The 17,670-nt window shown below is 33.0% G+C and overlaps 1 protein-coding gene across 5 annotated transcripts in view; it reads right to left on the bottom strand.

Annotated features, from left to right (window-relative positions):
- Positions 1–17,670, bottom strand: part of LOC141457523 (calmodulin-lysine N-methyltransferase-like) — a 21,432-nt gene extending 3,762 nt beyond the window's left edge. Inside the window, exons 1-6 of one of the 5 annotated variants that reach the window (XM_074134656.1) lie at positions 17,531–17,670; positions 4,690–4,762; positions 4,457–4,591; positions 2,931–3,132; positions 2,305–2,563; positions 1,595–1,851 (exon numbers count right to left, since the gene is read on the bottom strand). In XM_074134656.1, coding sequence (XP_073990757.1) covers positions 1,635–1,851; positions 2,305–2,563; positions 2,931–3,132; positions 4,457–4,591; positions 4,690–4,762; positions 17,531–17,532 — 888 coding nt within the window. In that variant the 5' untranslated portion in view covers positions 17,533–17,670 and the 3' untranslated portion in view covers positions 1,595–1,634. Of the gene's footprint in view, positions 1–296; positions 1,852–2,304; positions 2,564–2,930; positions 3,133–4,456; positions 4,592–4,689; positions 4,763–11,665; positions 12,729–15,917; positions 17,266–17,438; positions 17,457–17,530 lie in introns of those variants that run through there. The other 4 variants (XM_074134655.1, XM_074134657.1, XM_074134658.1 and 1 more) reach the window with 4 other exon arrangements.

The raw sequence follows: 17,670 nt of genomic DNA, 5'->3' as shown, positions 1-17,670 counted from the left end.
TCTTGCGATACATTATTATTGGTAGGGAAGGGATTAGCTATGCGGTTAGCGTATTGGATTCCCATGCGGAGGTCCGGGTTCGAATCCAGCTGCTGACCCTTATATTTTCTCTTCTTAGGAGCTTCTTACAGCTCACTGTCCGGTGATGGACAGTGTCGTCTGTAAAAAGAGAACACTGTCCGGAGGCCGTCAGTGCACTGAAAAAAGCTCCGGGCGCCAATAACCTTAGATGTTTACGCGCCTTAAATCATTAAAAAAAAAATAAAAAAATAAAAATTATGCTTATTCAAATAATATACAAAAGTGCAACACATTCTTTACTATTTTACACAGAGCAATTATAAGCAATCATCAAATCATTATGAAATATTAAATACTGAAAGTGTTTAAACAAAAAAATAATTAAGTTGCGGGTACATTATAACTGCTTTCTTTTTTGAGAGGTAAAAGAAAAATAAACTTTTTTTACAATAATTTTTATTTTAAAAAAAGATAACAGAAAGTGTGCGAATTATAAAGGAGAAAGAGAAATTAAATAGCGATTACCGTAATTCTCTCGAAGAGAGACACATAAAATAAAATGCGAATGCATAAATAAAATACTTCTCAAAATTAAACTGCAATTATAGTACCTAAGAGGGGGATCAAAAATTAAATTGCGAATACGACACGATTTCAGTATTTTCTCTGAAATGAATACGTCGAATATAAATATGAAATTAGTATCCTCTTTATCAGCCTAATTTTATCAAAAGGACTAAAATTAGATGTACAGAACTTTAAGAAGGGCCTCAAACGTAGGGTTAACTCTACGCCTGAAGTATATTTAAGCACATCGAGGCCCTAAAGACACATCTACATACAATTCCCTTTAGCTTACCTTACCTTAATCATGAAAATTGGTTAATCTGTTTAAGCACTTCGAGGTGTAAAAATAAAAATCAAGAATATGAACAATTTCTGAATGCCACACTAGAAATCAATAGTGTTGTTGCTTATAAAAGAGGATAAGCTCGTTATTTTTTTAAATTAAATCAATTTGGGAAATGTTTTTTTTTGTTTTTTTCAAAAAGAGGGAAAAAATAGTCTAAGTTGGAAGTTTTCGAAATTAGGCCTTTCCGAGGTTTTTGACTGTCAACCTACCGGACAGTTTTATTTAAGGGTCCGAGAATTTTTTTTTTTTTTTTTTTTAATATTAACGTATTTTGCAAATACATTTTAATATCTACAGGCCAAGCCTTTGACAAGAAAAGTTCAGTAGTGCCTGGCTCTGATATGTCACGGATCAGACACATCAGTGAGCACAGTTATCACAAATCTCTCACGTAGCACACTTCCAGAGCAGCTGATTCACATTCATGCCAAAAACTGTGACGAAATGGAAAAGTGTTTTAAGCCAGATCTCCTAATAAATATGGTGTGTACACAAAAAAAGTATAAAAAGGTTTTCTTTTTCTTTCTAGTTGTTTTACTCTTGTACAGGTGGGCCTTGGGGTTATTTCTCTACAGACGAATTATAGTGTTTGAAAAGGTTTTGAAGATCGGTTTTTGTTTTATCGGGAGTTTTACAATATTGAAGGAAATAATGTAATACCTGAATTAATTAAAGATGATTTACTATGAAAACAGTATAATCATTCATCATCTAAACGCTGCCTGATGTTACCCCGATTGGGGTTAGGTTTTCTCTTTTTGAAGAAGGTTAGTTCTTGTTTAATACTCTCTTCACCTACCTCTCTCAAACTATCGAACTTCTTCTCCTTAATTTTCACTTTCGGTTCGTTCACTACTGGAACAAAAATCTCGACTCTTTTGGTCTCTGGTAACTGTAAATCTACGCACTGCGCTTCACTAAAACAAACATGTAACACATTCATTAATAATTCTGAGATCTTGACGACATAAAATACTATAATCTACATTAAAGATTGATACAACGTTTTTATTGCAAGCAAACAATATTTACCTCTGAAGTAAAACAATTTTCAAAATAATTAAATTTCTTTGAAATTCGAAGTTTGAGGACAATTGAAAATGTGGAAATTTGAGAAAAATGTATAGTAGTAATCAAGAGACATAAATATTGTAGTATGAAAAAAAAATCGTGTGAGAGAGCGTGCACTTCAGCCTCATTAAATAACTTCAAGCGACAATTATCTTTCGAAATTGGGAAGTTAACTAAAGCATTGTTACCAGTCAAGTTGTTAATAACTAGGCAACAAAGCTCTCCGTTTAACTTACCCATAACTAACTGATGCACTGCTGCTGAACTACTGTTAAAGGAAGGTGCAGATGTAGACTAACCGCTTTTCAATAGTGGTCCATCTGCCGTACGGATCTGCTTTGGGCGCAGGGCCAACTGCAGATTCCTCAATCACAGCCTGCTTTTGTGTTACTGGTTCTTCAACTCTAAACCTTTTTAGAGCCTCCCTTGCCTGCCAACTTCTCAATTCTTCAATCTTTTCGGCCGCCTTATTTGCTTCTAATCTTTGTTTAGCTTTAGCTTCTTTTTGTTGATCCACAAGGGAGACATAGCCTTCCGAGGGTGCTTCCCAAATTGACTCTAAAAGCGAGTGAATAAATTATTTCAACTTTTAATTACATGGTTGGTATCAGTAACATAGCAAAGTTTAAACACTCATCATCTTGTTAGCTACACAAAAAAAATGTTGGAAGGTCTCAGTAGGGACTGAGAAATAACGCCAGAGATTCACTAAATAGAGTTGACTTTGTAGGAGCTTTTTATTAGTTTTATTTTGGTTTGAATAGGACGGAAAATCGGTCGAAATGTTAGCTCCTAGAGCAAACAACCTCTTTTAACGCAACAAAATTCACAACTCTCCACAAAAACCATAGACCCTCCCTTGCCTGCCAACTCCTCAAAAACAATCTAAGAAATATTTCCAGCAAAACTTAATAACTAAAATTACCATTGTTTTGTACGTTCCAATAATAAGTATAACCCTGCTCTGATTTAGCTTCGTACCAAAGTTTGCGAGAAATGGCAAAAGGAGGTGGTGGAGTTTTTGAAGATGGTAGTTCCACCCCTTTTTCCTTCAACTTTTCCTTGATCTGATTAGAGGTGTAATCAGGGTTTGCTTCCATATCCTTCATGTAGGCTTTCAAAGCTGCCTGGAAAAATAAAAATAATGTTACGGTACTAACATTATTCAGTTAAAATGTTTAACATGCTATTAAGGCTGGCAACTATGATCTGATTGATTGTTTTTTGTTTCATAAGTTCTTATACAGAAACAATTTATTATTTTTTTAAGGGATATTCCGTACTGCAAACACCCAGGTAATAAAGCAACTAGCCAGGCCTTGAGGCCAAAACGATGAAATCAGCTTTTAGGGATAACCACTTCTTGGAGCTTTCCTTTCTCTTTCTAGACAGTCCGAAAAGTACTGCCCAAGCTTCTAGGAGCCATATGGAACCACCCAGGCTCCCCAGGGAAGCCTTAAAAGAGAAGAGGGGCGGCATTCTGGCTAACCACACCCTCCCCTTCTGAGAGAAGTGTAAACTCACTCCTCAAACTTTCTGAGAAAGTTCATACTCTCTCACAGCTATTACTATTCTCCAAGGCTACTACTCTCCTTCGAGGGGTAACATTGTCACACCTTGTGTTCAGCCAGAATTTAAAGTTATGTTGTTAGACTGGGATGCCCGCAGGATGGAACTTTCTTTGAAAAGTGACTAACTTAATTCCTCTTAGGATGAACAGTGAGTTCAGATGAATTGTATGTAGCTTGAAATCTCATTTATTGCTGGACAAATAAACTTTATTAAATGACTCACCGGGGAACGATTTATTGATTATTAATGTGAAATAATTTAAGAAATTCAGTTATCGAATGGTCTAACCTTGAATTACGATGAAAAAACTTTTATCGGCATTGCTTTAAAGGTATTTTTTGGTGAACAATTCCTTTATTATTTCTACATGTTTCGGGAACCTTTGTTGCCCGGATTCAGACTCACAATAAAGGAATGGTTTTTAAAAAAAATATCTGTAGCCATCATCAAGAAATTTATCCTTTAGCTCAACGTCAAAACAAACCGAAGCACGTTCTCTTTCATTAACTCCAGGTGTATGTGATTAGTACTAAGTCCGAGTGGTTAGACGCAGGACCGCAAAAGTGAGGTGTCCGTGTTTGATTTGGTCTTGGATTAACTACAAAACTGTTACGTGACTAGAACCAGACAGCTGATCTGCTTTTTACATAAACCTTCTATCCTTGCATATCCTAAGGGCTCCTCTAATCAGTTCCCCCACAAACACACACCCACTAAGTTGAGGCTATAATACGGCTTGCAATGAGCATAGCCTGAAAAAAAAATTCTTATATTTTTAGAATCTCCTACCGACTTTTGTAACAGGCAATCATTCAATTATATCAATTAAAGCCACCTGGAAGAATTTTTTTTTTCTCAAAATATTTTTGTTTAAAGTACCTCTTCCATTTTTTTCATATCATCCACTAATTTCGCCTTGTCTTTCATTTCTTTGTTACTCTTCTTGGTCATCTCTTTTAGTTTCTTGGCAACATTCTCCTTGTGCCTCTTGCCTCCTTCGTGGAAACCTATACTCTACAGCATCAATAATTTAGTAAGTATTTTCTAACCTTTACTTGTCACAAGCCAAATAAAGTAAATAAACTCTAATAAGTACGAGAGTTAATACTTACCGGTTTGTTATCAGCAATCCAACATTTACAAAATTCACAAAATTTTCTGTCCTGAGATTTCCAATAATCAGCCCTAGAATTCCAAACCAAATTATATGAATTTCAAACAATGTTACAGATAAATATTCTATGCGACAGCTGCTTTTTTGCTTTAAAAAATCTTAGGTGGGATCAAAATTTCTTAAGATCATACCGTAATGATCTTTTTATTCAAAAAGTTCTGTTAAATGAAACTTAAATGAAATCGTCAATACTGTTGGAAAAAATCAGCATTTTTTATTTATTTGGAGTACGACTACATCTCAGGTCATTGGCGCGCAAAATATTTTGCAGTACATAACGGTCTTCAAAGAATATTCTCTCGTTACATACAACATTGTCCATCACCGAAAGTGAGTTTCTAAAAAGAAAAAATCTAAGGGCCGGCAGCAGGGTTCGAGCTGGGATTTCCAGTACGCTAACCACTGAATTAATCCCTACCTTCAATACTCTTTTTGTAGAATAAAAATAAATTTCCAGCAAACAGTTTTATTTGTTGCACAAGAATCCTTAAATAACACTGTAGTGTGCCTACCTTCAGTTAGGATTTAATTATCACAGACATCTAGGCAGCTCTTAACAGACTATAAATCCTAAGTTAATTCAAGGCTAGTGTAACATAACTACAGGACCTGATTTTTTTCTTTTTTTTTTTTTGTTATTTACGATCATTACAAAGGTGAGCCGGAGGTAAAATTATTTCAATTCCACCATTGGCACACACTAACGTTTACGTATTTATTCCAATTCTCTAAGTTTGTTACAAGTGGATTTTCGCATGCCCCTAATCAGGCTGTTTTGACTTTCTTATAATATAGAAAAAAGAATTATTGGATCATATAAAATTTCTGCTTTCAAGTTTTCACTCTATAGTCCACGTTGAGATCCTCAGTTCGAGGAAATGGGTTTTATAAAATTGGGTGAGAGTTAGCTTATGTATGTATTTATATAAGATTAGATTAAATATATCTAGACTGATAGAATGCTGATAATGGCCTTAATAGGAACCAAAACGCCCAATTAACACTTGTAAACAAAGAGCAGTTTTCGTCTATTAACATAGAAGTTAAGAAATAGCTCTCTCCTTAGATTAAGTAACAACACAATCGTAAATACGAATGAGAAGGAAGAAAAAGAAAAGAAGAATGTTCTAATGGTATTCATGGGGCGACTTTTTCTTGTATACCAATTATACGAGTATTGTATCAATGGCTGCTCGAGCTTGGGTTGTAAAGTTGCACATTCAGCTGCTGACTCTTAGATTTTCTCTTCCTAGAAGCTCACTCACGGTGATGGCGAGTGTTGTATGTAACGAGACAACACTCTCCGGAGGCCGGCTGCGCACTGAAAAAAGCTCCAGACGCTAATGATCTCAGATATTGACGCACCTCCAAGAAAAATAATAAATAAAAAAATACTCTACACCTTTCATTTTAATCTATTTTCTAACGAAAATTGTTTTAGGCAGTTCTGGGAAATGCCAGGCCAAGCATTTCTCTTAATTATACTTCAGTATTATGCATTGTTTTGCAAGCTACAGAAATTTAGTAAGAATTAAATATGTTTACAACAATTTGGAGTTTAAAGAAATATAAAGGAAAATGAGAATTAGAAATGAAATGTCGTGTGAGTGCTCACACCAGATTCTGAAGTACTAATAATTATTCTGTTCAGTATGCTCAGTCATTAATGGCGTACAAACAACATCAGACTAATCGCTCCGTGAGGGTCGGATCTGAAGATTTTTCACAATTAGTCGCGATAAAGTTGCGCAGACGGAGTTGTAAACGTGGGCTTGCTGATGACTTTTGTTTTAATTCGTGGAACACAGTCATCAGACCAGATAGCAGTTTCAATCAGCTGTAAGAGAAGGTAAAGATACCAAATAATCAGCACAATTATTCAAATTTAATAGAATGCATTTATAAAATAAGTTTGATCGAACAATCACAATAGTTATGGGTAAAATAACAGCTTTTAAGTTAACATTCGTTGCCATTGAGGCTATATTAATTTTAAATAATGTAATCTAATACTTAAATATATATCTATTACATCTATATTTGATATACAATATTTAATATAGAATATTTAATCATACAAACTAGGCATGCATGCATGCAACCAGTAATCATTATATTTTATCACATTGTGACCTGTGAGTTGAGTTTAACATTCATTAAGAAATTTAAAATGTAAGTCTTATAATGTTACGTAGCAATCACTTTATTTATTGGCACTAGATTTGGCACTTTTCATCAATTTAAAAAAAAAAAATCATGAACAATTCCTTTTTCAAGTTTAAATCCAAGAAATTTTACACATGAAAAGATCATGAAAGTAGATGAGTTAGAGGATATCAAATAAGTACAGACTTAGAGGGGCATCACCTTCTCAAACAATAATGAAATTATGAATAAAACCTTTAAAATTTAATTATTTTTAAAATGCACGTTCTCTTCATATCATTCATTCATTTCACCACTGACTGAATGTACATTCAAACGTCGACTGAGAAAAAAAAAAAATTATTTCTTTTATTCTTAGTAAGAAAAAATATTGCAGCAGTTACCTTTTAGGAAAAAAGACGCAAAACGGCGTTTAATTATCGGCCATTAATTATATTTAACCTTCGTAAGAATAATTAATACATTACATCACAATTTTGATTATCATTATTCTTTGAGAAAATGTATTTTAAGGTGGTTTTTTAAGAGCGGAGAGGTTATGCTTCCATCAGAAGCCTTCTTTAAATTTTAAGAGGAAGCTAAGGTGTTCTCATCATATGGCTCTGGGATAAGATGATCCTGTGTTTCACACCAGTCAGTACAAACTTAGAAATCATACAATATTTATGAATTCCCCTCTAAGTGGCAAAAATAATTACAGATTAATTGATAAATCTAAGTAAAATAAATATTGTGTTATGAATTTGTTTCCCATTTCGTATTATCTGAAAAATCTGATCTTACAGTAACTGAAATATTAGTGAATTACTCACAATTAAACATTAATAAATCGAAAAATGCGACACTTATGTAGTGAATACATCAAACAACATTAAGGCAAAATTTAAAGATCTATCTTGACATGCCCTCAATTTTAATGTAAGATCTAATTCCAGTTAATTTTAAAAATTACAAACATGTCCTGGACAAGATATGACCTTCTTTATAACGGATACACCAGCAAGATATTGTCAACAGCATGGTTCCATAGCGGCCTCTTCTCTCAGCTATTAATTACATAATCATCTACAATTATACATGTAGTTTTTGTAAAAATAATAACAAAAATAAAATAATATATCAATATTACTATAAACAAAAATAAAAAACAATCCTAGTTATACTTAATATAATAATTTCCTTTATCTATAACGTTATTTTTAAAATTATCACAATGCCTTCATTTTAGCTGAGCAACTACATAATAACTACAACTTGCCAGCTCAATTAGTGACACAGATACTCTGCAGTGAAACTGAGTTTGTTTATTCTTAATCTTCACACTTCAATGTTCTATACTAGAGAAAACTAGTCCATACTGAAGTACAGAATATTAGATTGCTGCTAGATAATTCTAATACCAATGCAATACGCATGACTTAAAACTCTTACCAAGAGACCCCTCTTAGAGGAATGACGGTAAAGGAGGGCTACATTTCAAATGTTTTAGCAAAAGATAATGCAGCTTTCCTTTCGCTATTACAAACTTGTTCAATTACAACAGCTTCCTTGTAGGGAAAGTGAATTGGATTCAAAAATAAACCCAGCTTGACAAGACAGTGAACAGCTTAGTGAATTCGCCGCCAACTCTAGCTCAGCAGAATCCAAGGTATCATACGAAGCTCGCCGAAATGGATAATAGTTTTAAGAATGAAATACCAGGTACCCTGTAGGAGCAACTTGCGCAAGCTTGGAAGGGCGCGCATTTCCCCACAAAATGACCAGTTTTTGGAGGAGACCAAAAATTGGAAGGTAAAAGGGTTATCCAAACTGATAACCTTCTGATAAGCTGACTTCCATCGAAAACCTGGATAGGATGTTAATTTATACTGACACTACCAATCAACATTTGTAAAAAAAAAATCAAATGCATATCTTCACCAAATTTTTTATATTTTATAATTTTTCATTTACAAACTGCAATAATTTTTTTATTTTTAATTTTAAACTTCATTCAATTTTAAAACATACAAAAAGCGTTCACTTTTCTTCTAAAGGAACTGATCATATCTTCAAAAAAAAAAATGAAGTAGGCTATATGGAGAAAAGTTCTGAAATTTCGCCCACAACCCCGTAGTAACTCAACCAGGTGGAAATTATGGTAATATTTCGTACAATTGGCGGATCGAGGTATTTGCCATTTGACCGAGGTCATTTTTTACGCCTATTACTTGGGGTCGCATTTAACGAAGATATGTATGTAACTTGAGTTTGGAGAACAAATATTTAATAAAAAAGGGCTATGTGGCATAAGAACAAAGTCGAAACATATTAATTATATTGCTCGGCACTGGTCTTCCTACTGGTTGTCATAAGGTTTCTTAAATACTAATATACATGTTTTTCTTTGAGTAGTTACCTTTTAAGAATAAATTTTATTAATAGCAATTCATATTATTCAGCAATTCAGCTAATGTAAGACTATGAAATGTACTAGGTAAGTTTCCGACATGTATTTGACGAAAGGAGCCTCTGCAGTGAATCGGGCTTGGACAGTTTGGTTAGACAATTGCCTATGACCGAACAGTCAACTGAAGAGGCTCCAAGAAGAGAAATCTAAAGACACAGGACTAGACTGGAACCTCCGATCTGTAAGTCCACACTTTTTTGAAATACTTGAATATTTTACTTAAAACTATAAGCTAAGTCTCTTTTGTTATACAAAAGAGAAAGAATTTTATTGAATAACTAGTGTCCTATTAAAAAGAGAAGGAGAGAAACTAAGAGAGGTCAGTAGGTAAGCAATCTCCAGTCATAAATAACTGGCCACATCACTTCCGTCGGTAGTTGATACCGAGACAAAACTGTAGTAAACAATTACAAATACAATAATCAGAACAAATCTATTGGTCATTATTCTTCAGATTTTTGGAATATATCTATTGGCCCCCAAACTCCAAATACTAGCTTTAGTGTGTGTTTTTTTTTGTTTTGCAGTAGCAGTAGGCAACATTTCGAAAATTGAATATTTCTATTTAAAAATCTACCACACTAGCACTAGCCAACTAGCAGTAATTGTACAAAAATATTACTATAAAACAAAAAAAATTAAATAAATTTGAAAATAAATATTTGGAAATGATTTTTTTAATACTGCAATTAAGTAATAAAAATGGAACATCTGGGTTATTGGAGATTAACTTTAACAACTTCCTATGATGTTCTTCCATTTTGTTTTATATCACTCGACTATTTTGGCGTATTTATTAGGGTTTAACTTCATTGTGAGGGAAGGGTCTCAGGCCTAGAGTGACCCAGCAGTTGTACATCAAAAAATATATCTATCTTTTAGTGGCGAAGAGAGTGGCTAAACAGAACAAGATCACTCGAAAGAAGCTCTCATCAGAGTACTGTCTGACAGAAATGTCTTGAAGGACAGTTCCCGCCACGTATTCCAGTTTCTTCCCAATAGTATTTTAAAAAAAATGGCTCGAGGAGCTGAAAATAAAGTTAACATAACTAGGTATGCACTGAAAAAAACGCTAGTACACAATATAGAGAGGGTGCACGAATGGCCAGACTAGAAGACTCAAAAGCACCTTGACGTGAGAGGTTCCACGGTGCAGGTTCGTGCAGGTCTAGAATGGGAAGTGTCTTGTGAAGATTGTACTATTTGATTTCCAGTCATTCGAATAATTAAAAATGATTCTCTCTAATTTATTTCAATCCGCAAAAGGAAACTAATATTTACTATGGAATTATTCATACGGTATAGATTAGTAGCAGATTACCTGCTAATAAAGTAAAAAATGGGAGGATTACCAACCTAACCAAGTTGCTGATATTATAAGTTGCCTGATCTGCGGGAAAGTAACCTGTAACTTACTGCGATTGTAAGTAGGCCAAGAAGATGAGTGCTCACATGCTGAATCTAAATTGTGCGTGAAAGTCCGAAGAATATCCTAATCGTATTTTTTTTCGCTTGTTGTACTATTATTGTTATTAAGAACAGACCAATTCATTTGAGGTTAATTTTTTTATTTCTTTAAGGGAAACATTAGAGGGCACAATCATCTAGAAAAATAAGTTAAAAAACGCAATAGAATTTAGAATCCTCCAAAAATAAAAATAAAAACTAGTTAGCGAACAGACTGGCTTTCCAAAGTATTTAGTAAGCCAGAACCAGGAAACAAGGCTTAATTGACTATGGTTGGCACAGCTTAAGACCCTTCACATTTGATTTCTCACTTCCACCAGATCAATAAATTTTATTCATATTAGTTGCTCCTAGTGAGCATATCAAGAAGTTATCCAGTGAAAAACATTAAAAGAGATTAGGCGTACCACTTAATTTAACTAGTTGATGTTTTCATAAATATTCATGTATACCATACATATTATTATATTATCTATTGTATGTATATCCCCTGTACAGTTCCACAAAGGCAAATTGTCAGCAGGCAATTCTAAAATAAATTGTTAATTTTACAAAAAATAATAATTTTATCTTCTTCTTAGACCATTTATTTAGACCATAATAAATATCAATAAGTGAGCAGTACCTGTTATTATCACTACTGATATACTGGATTAGAACGCAAATTATCCCCTCTAAACAAACTACATCTAATTAACTCAATACATTTACTCCAAAACTGTTTTCTGTAGATTAAAAAGGGTTGCAAATAATAATTACGTTCAAACTTGGACGGAAAGGAATTCAACCAAACTTAATAATAAATAAAGAAAACGACCTCGCAGTCGATACCCCCAAAATAAAATAAAATGAGAAATAAGAAAATCATAGTATAAGAGAAGAAAAAATCGGGGCTTATGGAAATGTACCCCCTAATCTATTGTCTTTATATCGCTATCAGATTTAAGTTTTCTTTTTGGTCACACACACATACATAAACGAAGTGACGTCATCGTATTTTATAAATTTCATATTGTTTTAGTAAGAAGTATAAAGACTGGATAATGGATATCACAATCATAGTATGCGCAGTTCCGCATTAATTCGGTGTGACGGTTCCATACATCTTGATTATAGCAATCGCTTACACAATATTTAAACCCAAAATTGCTAGCTTCTTCTATAAATTTATCTAGAGTGGAACCTCTTCTTGGCGCAGTCACCAAGCCTGACCCTCCTGTGCGCATGCAATGCCACATCGTGTGCACGAGGTCACGTCGAGTAGAATCAAAGAACAAACAGTCCGCGGCTAATATTACATCATACTCCGTATCAGTAATTTCGCCCCAACGAAGTAAACTACAAGAGATGTGTTTACCCTGCAAATCATTTCCTTCCATTATTATTTTAACATTATCTACGGAAGTCTTGTTGCCATCAGTTAATGTGACCAAACTTGCGTCGCTATATTTGGCAATGTAAATCCCAGCTAACGCAGACATTCCTGCTCCAAGTTCTAGTACTTTCTTTCCATCAAAGTAGGCCAGGTTGGATAGAGCGTAATACGCCAATACTTCTTCTGACGGCCAGACGCACACATTTCCAGTGTTATTGAAACCCATCAAATCTTCGGGTGTTAATGGCTGATTCAAATGTCTCACTTTTGCTTCAAAATTATCCATTGCATAAATATACCATTCTGAATTTATTGCAATCATATTTATTAATCCAAAGTTTGAGATTCGACGTACAGATATCAAATCTTGTTTTCCATTAGATTGTTGTCCGGAACTGTCATTGTTGATACGACTGTTGCTATGTAACGCTCTAGCAAGAAGACCCCATCGACGACGTGCCGTTTCGTTTCGATGGCGGTGGCTCTCGATACCCATCTCAGAGCCAGCCTGCCAAATCACCTGCAATGAACCATACATTATCTTATCCAGCTCGTGGCTTTAAATCTGTCACACACACAAAACAAAATTATTTAAAGGAACAGACTGAATCACTTCACAGTCATTGTAATTCACTCGTTGTACTTAATAATAAATGTATTTAAGTTAAATAACTTTTAACTAAGCAGGCAACACTGACACTAACTAATGAAGCACTAGTTTCCAGAGCTAAATTGAGATTAAATACCCAATAAATAGTCTAACAACATCTTGCCACATCAACAACGTCTTGCCACATCAAAACGATTTTAAAGCAAGGTGCACATGCTTACTAGCCAAATTCTTACTAGTCAAATATGGTTGACTTTTGTAAACCTAAAAGTGCAAAATCTGTCTATTAAAATTTATGTTTTCTTTCAAATAATTGAATACAATAAAAGTCTTTGCGTTTTTGCTTCATTTAGTTGAATGAACTGTTTATATGAAAGTAGAGTTTAAATTTTATTTCGAGCACATAACACTGGTTACTTTAGACTCACTTTTCATTTATTTGCCTATTTCGTACCTGTGAGGAATTGAGAATAAAAAGTGGGTTGATTGATAACAATGGATTATTCTTTGAAGATTAAACCTCGAAACGAACAGCAAGGGATGAGGGAACCTTCTTTTTTTAAAGGTTAACAAACTAATAATGCACAACTAAATTACTAAAAAATGAACACGGAGGAATCTAATAAAATAAAACTGATGATGGAAACAAAAACACTCAACATCAGAGGAATGCAGTGGAATATAGAATTGGAATGTGCACTAAAAAAATGTTATATTCACAATTTAGAACTAGCGGAAGTGAAAAGAAAAGGAGAAAAAATAATAATAACATGTAAAAGGAGTTATATCCTCTTGCTATGTAGTGAGACATAGGTTTCTTGGCAAAAAGTACAGATAGTTCGCAATATCGAATATATTTCCACTCAGTATAGGAAGTAAGCAGAGAAATTGTCACTTCACTCAATCGTACTACAAGTTTCTCCTCTGAGGATGAAATCGAAAGCCAAAAGGAAAAATGATAAAATGAGAGATTTCATTGCGCAGATTAGTTTTAGGAGACAGAATTATGGGGATATCCCACTCAGAACGATAATGTCATCAAGCAAGGATGTTGCTAGAATCCAACAAGGTTGGTTTTCCCTGGGAGCTCCAATGGACCTCGTTTTCTCAAAATGTTTTATCTATATTTTTTTATGGCTGGTAAATCTTTGAATTAGAAAAACATTTTTTTACCTACATTTCTATAAATGCAGCAACAAATTTAATTTGATAAGTACACTGATGGAATTTAAAAAAAAAAATTTATTAAATGTTATTGAAATTATGATTTCTTCCTTGTTAACGTTTTTAGGTAGGTACGAACTATTTGTAAACATGTTTTAACAGATAAGAAAAAAAAAAGTTCTAGTATTAATATACTATGCAGAATTAACTGGTCAATCTTATTTAAATGCTTATTAAAGGAAAACAAATAAAACGCCAAGACTTTTGTTACAACATAGCAATTTCCGGTTAAAGAGGAAAAAGCAGAGTAATCTGAACACAAGCTTTGTTCTCTACTCCAACTGTAAATTAATCACGCAATGCTCAGAGAAAAAGAGGCGGTTCTTACAAATTTTAAATGAATATTACGTATAATATCGACTAAATATAATTATATAACGTTTTACTAAGTTGTTTTTATCTTCACAAAAATCAGAGCATCCAACACCCATTAAATCACAAACAAGCTAAATGAACCCAAGAAGATGCTCTCTTTCAAAATGTCCCGTTTCACCAGTTTAAATCAGTTCATTTCGCATTAGCATCAATAATGGAGCAACAATTGGCGCAGGAGTCCACAATGCGAAAGACATTCACCGAAGTAACATATAGTTCTTTTTAAACTTGATGACACCCAAGTTTATTTTATTTGCAAGTGATATTTAGTAATAAAATTTCCAAAAATTTTATCAAACAATATAAGTAATGTAAATCATTATTCTATTTTAATATTAATATTCAGGCCCGTACGTGGATTGGTGAGAATTTAACGTTAAAGTTTAAAGTAACGGCTCTAGTTTGTTTCCTTTCAATACCAACAGGCAGGAATTACTCGCCAAGACCCTTCAGCGTTCATCGCTGCGGCCCTCTTACTCATCCAGACATAATAGTAATATAAAATTAACAACCCTGCAGTCTAGACTACAACAATAATTAATACAAAGCTTATTAACCACCATTAACGGAAAAGTATTTTAGGAAATAAGAGGTGGACTGGCCCTATTGATACAAGCTAAACTTCAAGTTTTCTGACCTAAGCTACAATAGCCGGGCACAATAATCAACTGAGGTAATGGTCTTTGTAATTTGGAAAATGGAATATCTAAGACTTATTGGTAATGGTGCCAGATTTCTCAGAGTACTGGTGGCCTTCGGATGAGTCCTCACTTAAGAGACAACAGTAAGTGTTGCAGTGAGCTGCAAAAGAGTATTAGGGTGAAGAAATGTAAAGGCAGCCCGCTAAGCTCAATCATGAGACTAGCGCGCCCAGTGTGATACCAATGATCTATCTTCCCTTGAAACTGTTCTGAATGTTACTAAATAAAGAAATATTTTTCCGGCCGTTATAAAGAACAAAACTTAACCTTGAAAGGCTCCTACAAATAAGGGAACTTTTCATAAAAGATTAAAATAAATCTGTTCACAAAGATTAAAAGATTAACACAGCGTTAATTAACATCGGAAAGTTATATTTCAAATGTTAGACCAGAATGAGACATAAATTCTTGTAGAATATCTTATTCAAATTATAATTAACTTGATAGCAACGATTTAAAATGCTTAGTCTTGGTTGTTTAATACTTCACTAGGTAAAAGGCAGTTTCTTTACATAAATTTTTCCAAAAAGTAATTTTTTTTTTTTTTTTTGGAGTAATGAGATACACTAAGATTTTTTTTTCTAAATCTTGCAAGTAAGTATACGTATTAACAACTATTACGTACCCAGACAAAAAAGAATCTGAGAACAACTAATTTGAGCGATTTTGTAATGCAAATTAATATGTATTAATAACCAATTGGAACCCAGCCAAAAAATAGTAATATAAAAATTGTATTCACTAAATTTTAAAATCAAACTGAATGCTGCAGATAAAAAAATAAATAATTAAATCTCACGTTTAATAGGTCATTATAAATCGTAATAGCCGCAAAATAAGTGTTTAAAAGCAATAAATGGAGTCAAAAACCATTTTAACTTTAAATACCAACTTGACAATTTTGTTTTGTTTTTTCAATCAAGAAATCATAGAATAGTAATCATTGATGCGTTTATTTTTGACACCATTTTTATATTTATAATAGTTTGTATACAATCCAAATTTCAAAACCATGTTCAATAGATTTTAAAAGTTCCCAACCAGCAAACCTTCCAGCTAATATTGGAACAAACGGAACTCTATTAAAAATTATTCACTTTCAAAACACATGATGCTTAAAAATGTAGATATTTCATTATAATTTACATTATCAACAGATTAATCTTTAATGTAAACCCTCGACCAGTATTTGAATAATTATATCAATAGTTGATTTAAAAACATAAAAGCAAGCTGGCTGTGAACAGCTATACATTTACTTTTCAAAAGAAAGAGCTTTTAACGAAATACGCTCCATTTGCTGTCATGCAAGAGCGTTGTAAACAACGTACAAAATATATTTGGATTTCACATTAAAATTAGTTCTAGTTTTTACTTCATAAATTAAAGAGTTGTAGTAATATACCTAACGAGGATTTTCAAATCTCGAGGTACACAATATTGGGTGCAAAACATATACAAATTAAAACGGTCCATTTCATAATTTGTTATTTCAAACACTTAGTTAACAGTAATTAATAATTTTCAATTATTCTTGCTAATACAAAATGAAAAAAAAAATGCTACAGAGATGCAGCAACATTATACAGTTACAAAAAATAATAATAAAATAAATAAAGTAAAATCATGCCTATAACATAAATAAATAACTTAATAGCACAATCAAGAGAGTTAACAGAGCAGAACATTCAAAGTGCACCGAAAAGTGTTCAATTCCTTTTTTAAATAAAGAAACAACACAACAAAGATATTTATCTTACATTCAAACTGTTAGGTTCATTTTATGAAAAATTAAACAATGGAAACTGGATTGATGGTCTAAATACTTTAACAAAATTATTGCTGTTTGTCAATCAAGAACACTGAGTAAGCATACTGAACTGAATAACCAAAGTATAAGCGCTGGTTTTAAACAATATAAAAAAATTGCCGATATATTTAGAATATCAAGGCCGTTTGGGACAGAAGAATAAATTCCATTTCGCAATCTATTGTCGCTCTGAACAGTTTACATTAATTATGAGAACCACGTTTCGAATTATTAAAAATAACATCTTAGCTACTAAATTTTCAGTATGTTTTCTTTTCCTTTTGTACACGTTGAAAGCAATCTGGCCCAATATTCTCATCAAATTTAAATGCTGAAACTTTAATTAATTATTAAAATAAGAAACATAATGAAATAATAAAAACTTGTAACTTGCTGAAAGTAGAACATTTTTTACACGAGACAACAGAAATGTGTATAAATATTCTACTCTGGATGTGAAACTTTCCACTGATATTGAACATAAGGGATGAAAAAATCCAAAAAACCTACATCAAGTAATGAAAAATACACTAATCATTTATTAGACTTCTATATCGTTTTAAAACGAATAAAACTTAGAAACACACTTTAAAAGTACTCACATTTTTAACAAGATCAGCAATACATCTCCAAAACAAAGGCAGGTTATGTACTGTAACCTCCTGTGCGGTTTTATTCGGCTCAAGCAATAACCTCACAATTCTTGAAAAATTACAAACAAGAAAATTCAGAAAAATGAATG

This window comes from Rhodnius prolixus, unplaced genomic scaffold, assembly GCF_049639745.1.
Source record: "Rhodnius prolixus isolate KJV_2025 unplaced genomic scaffold, Rpr scaffold_22, whole genome shotgun sequence".
In the NCBI taxonomy this organism is placed as follows: domain Eukaryota; kingdom Metazoa; phylum Arthropoda; class Insecta; order Hemiptera; family Reduviidae; genus Rhodnius; species Rhodnius prolixus.
The sequence above is the reverse complement of the archived record's forward strand: the minus strand, read 5'-3'. Positions and strand labels throughout refer to the sequence as shown.